Source organism: Cotesia typhae, unplaced genomic scaffold (genome assembly GCF_013202065.1).
Source record: "Cotesia typhae breed Kobodo isofemale line unplaced genomic scaffold, CoteBio_Ctyphae contig_5, whole genome shotgun sequence".
NCBI lineage: Eukaryota > Metazoa > Arthropoda > Insecta > Hymenoptera > Braconidae > Cotesia > Cotesia typhae.
Window position 1 is genome coordinate 1,123,773 of NW_027423757.1, and position 9,412 is coordinate 1,133,184.

The 9,412-nt window shown below is 33.2% G+C and overlaps 2 protein-coding genes across 2 annotated transcripts; one reads left to right on the forward strand and one right to left on the reverse strand.

The window, feature by feature from the left end:
* The first annotated feature begins 417 nt into the window (after positions 1–417).
* LOC141531584 (uncharacterized) lies at positions 418–5,098 on the forward strand. Its single transcript, XM_074249489.1, has 7 exons — positions 418–2,044; positions 2,509–2,688; positions 2,720–3,175; positions 3,254–3,364; positions 3,456–3,685; positions 3,775–3,949; positions 4,039–5,098. Exons 1-7 carry the CDS (start codon positions 1,786–1,788, stop codon positions 4,275–4,277), a joined length of 1,650 nt encoding a protein of 549 aa, XP_074105590.1. The 5' UTR covers positions 418–1,785; the 3' UTR covers positions 4,278–5,098.
* Positions 5,099–6,732: 1,634 nt separating this feature from the next.
* Positions 6,733–8,634, reverse strand: LOC141531585 (uncharacterized). The gene is made up of 2 exons (XM_074249490.1): positions 8,209–8,634; positions 6,733–7,869 (listed from the first exon to the last, which is right to left on the reverse strand). The coding sequence occupies exons 1-2, from the start codon at positions 8,632–8,634 to the stop codon at positions 6,733–6,735; spliced, it is 1,563 nt and encodes a 520-aa protein (XP_074105591.1).
* Positions 8,635–9,412: the final 778 nt, after the last annotated feature.

Consider the following 9,412-nt stretch of genomic DNA (forward strand, 5'->3'; position numbering starts at 1 on the left):
TTTTTTGGAGATACAAAGTATTCTGTTATTATCAAATGTTTCATCTGTGATACACCTGCTAGAGCTTTTCTTAAATGTATCAAAGGACACACAAGCTCTAACGCTTGTGAACGATGTAACTGTATTGGGAGCCGAGTTGATAGGACTATGACTTTTACATCAACTAATGATATTTTGAGAACAGATCAAATGTTTCGTGATTTCGATGATCCTGATCACCATAATAAAGCATCTCCATTGACACTTATTGAACCAAAGACAAATATGATATCAATATTTGTCCTTGATTTTATGCATCTAGGATTTCTTGGAGCAAACTCAAAATTGATGGATTATTGGTGTGCAAGTAATAAGACTACCAAAAAAGATCAAAAACAAAATTGAGTAAAACGTATTTATCAGAAATAACTCGTCGGATTCAGATGATAAAATGTCAAACACCTTATGAGTTTCAAAGGCAGCTAAGAGACTTAGGTGATGTGTCAAAATGGAAAGCAACTGAACATAAACTTTTCTTATTATATATTGGACCTATTGTACTAAAAAAAATTGTAAGTGATTCGATATATAATAATTTTATTTTGTTACATGCTGCATCTCGATTACTATGGTCAAGTGAAACTGCAACAAGATTTTCTCAAATTGCACGACAAATGTTGGAAAAGTTTTTTTTGGACGCTCAAGATATATATGGAAGCACTTGGGCAACAGTTAACATGCATCATTTGATACATTTAGCTGATGATGTGGTAACTATGAATTGTAGTTTGAGTGAAATAAATGCATTTTCATTTGAAAATTTGCTTGGAAAAATTCGAAGGACCCTCCGATCACCTTCTCATTCAGTAGCTCAATTGTGTCGTAAAACTCACGAAAAATCTATGGTTCAAAAACCACCTCTACTAAAAGTGGATTTAATTATTTTAAAAGAAAATGAACAGGAAATTTTGAACTTACGTTATAAAGAATTTTTTCTTTCGAACGATTCACCAAATAATTTTGTATTATTGAAAAATGATCAAGTTGTTCAAATAAAAACAATTTTTCGTGATGGAGATTTGATAAAAGTAAAAGGTCTTCTATGGAACGTTAAGGATTCAATTTATAAAGAACCTATTCAATCAAAACACTTGAATATGTATGAGTTGTGTAATAAGCCATCATCACCATCAATTACTATTTCTATTGAAAGAGTTAAGTCGAAAGTAATGAAAATTGCTGTAAATTTTTCAAAAAATAGTTCATTGCACCACTTTGCGCTGTCTTTATTGCATTAATATATCTCACGTTGAAAAATCTTTGTATTCAGATTTGTTATTACAGTTCAACTAAGAATATTTATATTGAAAAATGTACATAAAATAAAAATATAATATAATTTTATCTATAAATGTGTGATGTAGAATAATAAAATAATAAAGTTTTTAAATTTTATTCTATTTTATATACTCCCGCTCAATTTTAACGACAACGCCATCTGCTGGCTCAAAAACTCAGTACAGTACAGTCATTACTCTACAGCAAGTTGTACTTTCGTCTCTTTCTTCTACGTAATTGGTTTTCTATCATTCCAGAAATATTTTGTATAAATAAAAAAAAAATATTGCGTACTTTTTCCGGATCCCACTGATATATTGATATTAACTATCGGTATTACTATTTAAGACAGTATTTGTAACCAATATAACCGACATCAAGATTTAGGTTAGATATATTTCACTGACATTGATGTTAACATTAATTATTATTTTTATTTATTAATCGATTATAAATTTATTAATCGATATGGCTGGATCTATGAAAAATAAAGAAAGTGATGACCCGTATGAATATTTATTAATTGAATTTATTACTCGGGGAAAAAAGTCACAAAAATTTATCGACGCCGTGCCATCATCGTGGGTGACTTACAATGATAAAAATAAAAAGTTTACCTGCCTATTTCCTCCAGAGCCATATATAAATTTTAATAAATTAATTAAAGAAAAAACTGCAGCAGATAAGTCATGGGAAACATTTAATGTGAAGATTCGAGGCTGTGCAGGTTAGTAAAATTAATTAATTTCTTCAATAATTCTATTGTACTGATTTATACATAAAATATTCGAATTTTATACTAATATATCATCTTCATTCAATTATTTTTATCATAGTAACATGTGTTTATTTATTAATGATTTTGAAATATACAATAGTATGTGCTTGAAAAAATTTTTGTCCAGATATTTTTTTTACAAATGAACTTTATAAGTATTTTTACAACTATTACTTTTTTTTTAATTTTTAAAATTGTCAGATATTTGCTCATTTTGGTATCATTTTCATTGACTGTTAATTCAAAACTAATAACTAATAATAATCAATTTTCACTCATTATTTATGTACTTTTATTTTAAATTTTTCTAATAATTAGATAATTAAAAAATCATCAACCATGAATAAGATTTTTGACAATTATATCTACTTACTTATACATTTGTTTTTTATAAAAATATACTTTTTTTTCAGTTGATCACAAAGACGCATTATCAAAATTAGAGAAATTGAAAACAAAAGAAAATGCGTTCTCGACCGATACAGAAGCTGATTCACTTAAAAAAACTGATAATCTTGAGCGAGCTTTAAGAATTGAACAGCTCAATAAAAGTTTTGCACAAACAAAAGCTACTATTTTTGGTTCATCAGAAAGTGATGAATCTAATAAACAAAAAAGACTAAGACTGTACACAAAAATCAAAGAAAAAAGCCATTAGTTCTACGGAATCTAAATCATCTGATTCATCATCAACTTGTTCAGAACAAAGTACAAAGTCAAAATATATTAAGCAAAAAACTCTCAACAACGTAGGGAAAGAAGTGAATAAATCATCGACTAGAAAAAAAAAGGACACATATGGAAAGAAAAATTATGAATCTTCAGCACTAAAAAGTAAAGAAAAAAATGTTTTATTAAAATCTGGGGGTAAAGTCAAAGGTACTTCGCTTGATCAGTTGGATTTTAACCAGAAAAATATTTATGCTGATAATTATGAAAGTCGTTCGACAGTCGGTCAAACACTTCCTGTTCCTAGATCACTGTTTTTAAGTGATGCATCGAATTTAACTTGTGAACAGTTACCATTGGATTTTGCTATGGATGCATTTGTCGATGCAAATGGAGTACTTGTGTTTCCAGGTTTGATGATAACTTTTCTCACATCATGAATATATTTCATAGATTCCTTGCAAATACTTAATGTTTATTTTTTTATAGATGCTGCTGATCCAGAGAAAACTTCTGTACATTCCATAATTAATACATTCCATAATAATACAGTAAAAGAAAAAAGTGATGCTGATCGAGGAGTTTTCCTTAGTCAAGACCGTAAATTTTATTTTTATTCTATGATAATATAATCAAATATGTGCTGTTTTGTTTCTATTATTCTTAATAATTTTAATTTCTTTTAATTTAGAGTTTTTGGATATAATGAAAGAGCTTACATCTCTCAAGATAGAGCAAAAAAACCAGTCGAAAATATTGTCAAAGATGGAAAGATTGCTGGAACAGAAATGTGAAGGAGCTGTAGCTATCAAAAGTACTTGGTCTAAAACATTTGAAGTTGATTTTCCACTTTCGGACCTGGAAACACTATATAGTGTGGAGGAAAAATTTACAACTAAACCTGATTTAAAAACAAATTTCGTAATGTTTATTACTTATTTCAAATATTTATGTATCATCAATAGAATTTTGTTTTTTTCGTGATAAATATATGTTCTTGTTTTTTTCAGTGTTCTCCAATGACTCTATTGATTGATGCGGATGACACACTGCAAAAAAATGTCAATGTTGTGATGAAAAAATTAATCAGTCGTGATCTGGCATTAAACTTTACTGCCACCAGAAAAATGGCAGATAAAATTGTTTTTTCATTAAATGTTCCTAATATTTATAAGTGTATTGTTGGTGGGTACGAATAAACTTGCTACAATAATCTGATAAATATCTCATGTCTATTATTAAGTAGTAATAAAAAATATTTATTTTACTTTTAGACACTTTAAGTGCCAGCCTTGGAAAATCGGAATCAAAAGTCGTCTCAGCTGTTGGAACTGCTTTTACTCAATCTCAATATTGGGAAGGAAATCGGACAAAATCCAAAAAGGATGATGAGCGACAGGATGATTCTGATAATGGACCTGATACAACGGGCAATAATAAAAATACTAAGATTGTGGATTCTAAAAAAGCGAAAAGCTTAAAACTTCAAGCTAATAAACAAATTAAAATATGAGCATAAACTTAAAAATAATATAACGTTCACTGTTTTCTATTTTTAAAATATATATAACACTATACATGTAATGCTAAATATTTGATGTGGTGTTCAGAAAAAAAATTAATAATAATAAATTTTTCTCTACAAACGTGTTTTTAAACTTAAATTACCAAATTTATTCTAGCTAAGAATAAGTTATATTTTCAATCTTATAGTAAGCTAAATTGTCACGATTTATGCAAGCTAAAATTGCAAGCTTTATGTTAGCGATCCAAAGCGTTACCAACTAACCTTGTACTAACCATAGTTTGTTAGTTAGTTTTAGGCTAAAACTGATAAAATTAGCTTAACATAAGCTAATTTCATTGATCATTTTCTACCTGGGTTGGTTCATTTTCCGAATCTTTTTCGTTGAGATAATTTACCAATCCGGTGAAATCCATGACTGTAAAATGGATTTTCGATACTTCCACAACTCTAAATTCATTTAATATTTTAATTTTTTACCAGTTCAAAAATAAATAATGGATTTTAATCAAAATATGATTGAAAAAATGAAGATGTTTATGATTTAATAATAAGTTTTTGTAACATGCAATACTTTGTAATACTCTTTCAGATCGTAACTATTACACGAAAAAAAAAAAAGTATGAGAGCTATTCCCATAATTTCAGAAAATTTTTTGGTGTACTACTAAAGAACCAATTACTAGATGGATTATGGAAATAACGGCTATAATTATAGCTAATTTTTTTAGACATTATTGGAATGCTACCCATCATATTATAAAACGGTTCCCATACGTGATGAAAATTTCCGATAAATTATGAGAATTATTCGCACAATACTAAATAATGTTGATTTTGACCATCTTGATAGAAATTATAAGAGAAAAACCCAAAAAAGAGGATTTTTTTCTCGAAATTCGATATCTTTTAAACCGGTGATAAAAAAAATTTTGAAATTTACCTAAAGAATGAACACTAAAATTATTCAAAAATAACGAAAATAAAAAAAAATTTCTCTGTATGATTTGACACGTAATGTCCCATGTATTATATATATGCATTAATTGTACGATCAAGCGAGCCCGCCGAAGGCGGGCGAAGCTCGATCGAGATTATACGTAGCGTCTCCTTCGAAGATGATTAATTGATTGATTATAAGTAGTACTGTCAAGTACGTGTCGACTACACAACTGTTAGAGTTTAAATTTGAAATCCTTTCCCCGCGCCAAGCCTCCATCGCCTGGCGCGCACCCTTGCGGACTCATAATTTTAGAGTGTTAGGTTCTCTTTTATTCATATGTTATCACTAGTACCAAGATGATTACTGGGTTACCGTTAAAAATTGTTTGGGCAGAATATTGGGAGGGTAGTAATCATCTTCGAACGAGACGCTACGTATAGTCTCGATCGAGTTTCGCCCGCCTTCGGCGGGCTCGCTTGATCGTACAATTATACTACGCGTCTCGTTCTTCGATGATTAATTGATTGATTACATGTAGAGGTTTAGAGTCAGTGATAACATTTATTTATCAAGTGTACCTGCTGTATTACTTCTTACTTGCTAAGGAACGTGCAAAAGTCTCATTGGATTCTACAATTGGTCTGTTATAAAAATTAGCGAATACTTTGGAGCCACTGGACCAACCTGCAGTTCTTCGAATGGTATCAACATCCACACCCTTACTGTAGGCTTTAGACACAGCCGCATGTTTAGCACTATATGCAGTAAAGATATCAGTGTCTACTCCTGCTTTCTTTAGTAAGTCTTTAATCCAGTGTCCAATCGTTTGGGCACTAGCTGGCTTATGAGGCTTGATCGTCGCTATAAACAGCTTATCTGATTTGGACCTCAACTTCTCTGTGCGTTTTAGATAGTACAGGATGATTGATGCTACGCAAATACTTTTCCTATCCTTGAAAAAAGGAATTGAAAGTATTGGCTGCTTTCCTCCTGGTCTAGACGTTTTAATCAGATCAGGTATTTTTATCTTCAACCCCACAGTTGATTCTATTATATTTTCTGTTTTAATTACGGCTAAGGTTTGCAATCTATGGGCTGTAATGAGGATTAACATTGTTGCTGTAATCTCTGTTAATTCTTTTAGTTTCAACTTATCCAGATCTGTCATCTTTTTAATATACGTAAGTACTATGTCCGTGTCCCAGGTTTCTGAGTATTTGGGACGCACTGGCCTTATCTTGTAAGTTCCTTGAATGAATCTCGACATTAGAAGATCATTTGAGAGACTGTTCTTCGATATAAGAGAGATGGCAGCTCTTGATGAGTTGAGGGTTCCGTATTTTGCACCTTCGTTAAATCGCGATGTCAGGAAACTAATGACTTCGGTGCTTGCTGGTTCAAAGGCATCAATTTTATTTTCTTGAGCAAACACGAGCCATCTTTTTAAAGGTCCTTCGTATTGCTTGACGGTTGACTCCGTCAACGAACTCAGCATTATATTTATTGATTCTTCCTTGATGCCTTTGATGACGAAGGCCTGCCTGATAATTTCCCGACCACAAGTGAGAGCTTCGTTGCCAGTGGATGAAGTTCTTGTCTAGAAGGAGATAAAAGTAGTGATAAGGACGGTTTAAATATCAATGGAGGTTCACTGAGCAGAGAAGTAAATAATGGATACCATGGTTGAGCTTTCCACAGTGGATCTACCACAATACCCACTGCTTCATCATTGATTATTTTCCTCAAAGTTGGTAGGACCAAGGCAAACGGAGGGAAAGCATAAAAATATTCCTTACTCCAAGACACCGTAAACGCGTCAACTGACTCTGCATCTGGATCCGGATAGCGAGAGCAGAATCTTACACATTTTTTATTAATGCGTGAGGCAAAAAGATCAATAGACGGTGATCCCAAAACTTTAAGAATTTTTTGAAAAACTACAGGAGATAGTTCCCACTCAGTATCTAAGTTTTTTACTCTAGAAGCAGCGTCTGCATCCACGTTCAACGCTGAAGGAATATACGTTGCAACCGGCCAAATCTTTCTAACTTCACACCATTGCCAAATCTTCCTTGCCAGCTCTGAAAGTACTGGGTACCTAATCCCACCAGCTTTATTAATATAGGCAATAGCTGTCGTATTGTCTATACGTAGAAGAATTTCGCAGTCATAAAGCTCTGATGCAAAGCATTTTAGCGCAAAAAAAGCCGCTAATAGCTCTAGATAGTTAATATGAAATTTCTGGTCCTGTATACTCCAGAAACCTTGTGTAACTACCCCACTAGACTCCGCACCCCATCCTGTTCTGGAGGCATCCGAAGTTATCACCAACTTATAATTGTGGGACTTTATTCTACTGCTGGCCCACATAATATTATCTTTCCACCATCTAATGTCTTCAAAAACATCCTCCTTCAGTAACATAAAGCCTTCAAAACTTTTATTGCTCACCAACAAAGCTAGCCACTTCGCTCTCTCTAACCTTTTACTATATGCCTTTCCATATTGTACTCCCGGAATACATGCTATCAGGACTCCCATCAATTGTGCTATAAACCTTATTCTATAGCGACTACCTAACTCAACAGAATCAAGCATTTTCTTAACTTGAGTTCTTTTTTCATTAGTAATCTCTACCTGATATTTTTTGGAGTCTAATATGAAACCCAGATATTTACATCTTTTGCTAGGAGTCGTCGAACTTTTATTATAATTTATAATAAATCCTAGACTCTCTAGTTATTTAATTGTTGTCTGTACATTGCTCTTACAACTCTTATAACTGTTACCTATGCATAGAAAATCATCTAGATAAACGACAGATAAAAGACCCTTTGATCTAAGCATATTGACTACCGGTTTCATTATCTTAGTAAAAGTATAAGGACTGGAGCACAGGCCGAACGGTAGACATGTGAACTGATAAAGTTGGCCTCTGAACCTGAATCTAAGATATTTCCTACTAACATAATTCACCCGAACTAACAAGTACGCGTCCTCTAAGTCTAAATTAGCCATAAATGCTCCCCTATCAATAAGATGTCTCGCTGATCTCAGATCTTCCATTTTGAAGTGATCTGTTTCTATATAATCATTCAATTTCTTTAAGTTAATAATAAAACGATCCGAACCGTCCGGTTTGGGGACTAAAAAGTACGTGGAAACGAATTGATCATCGGAATCTATACAAACTTCAATAGCTTTTTTCTGTAAAAGCTTATCGATCGCCCTTTGGACTCTTAGATGATCACTAGGGGACCATGTAGGTTCTCTAGGCTCAATAAGTTGAGTAGGACGTGTCTTAAAGGGAATATCGTAGCCTCTGATCCAGTCAATGATGAATTTATCATCGGAAATACCTTCCCAGTGCTCAGTGAACAAACTAAATCTTTCTGCTAACATATTTACCTCCTTTGGTTCCTTTTCAGAAACCAAAATTACTTCGCGTTCTTCTCCGTGGTCATCTTCTGAGCTGTTTTCGACGTTCCCGCTGTCGCAATGTGTCTCTGCCTGTATCTCTGGTTCGTAACAAATCTCCTCTGGTAAGCGCCCACCTGTCTGAATTTCACAGGTGGGCCTCTGAAGTTTCCCTGGGAGAGGTTCCTAGAGGCTTGTTTTTTAGCTGCTGGTTTTTCTGCGGTCTTCAATGTTGATGCAGCTTTTACTATTGCTTTCGCATCTTTAACTTTCTCATTAAGCTTTTCACCGTAAAGCCATTCATCAGGGACACTCGCCTCAAGTGTTGGTTTTATATCTTTATCTAAAGTCGGTGTGATGAACGACTTCCTAGCTACTGACTGTTGATGAAAGACATCACATAAAATCTTCCCGGTATCCCAAAGACTTTTAACCAGGCTTATCTGATCTATAGCCTCTGATGAGCTATCAGATAATAGTGATACAGCTGAGCTGTGACAGAATAGCTGCTCCTACGCAGCCTTGTGTCTCAGCGAAGTGATCATCGCGTTTCTTGGCTATATCAGTCAAGTGACGCTGCACCTCAAGGTTAACTTTAGGAGCCTCAGACCTAAAATCTTCATTTTTAGGTTGTTTTTTGAGCAGAGATTTTCTCACCTCCTCAGTCAAGCCTTTTGACATCCAATCTATCCACCATTTCTTAAGATTATCATTAATCTTAGCTGGAGCCTTTGTGACAGGAATCTCTTCCCCCAAGACTTCG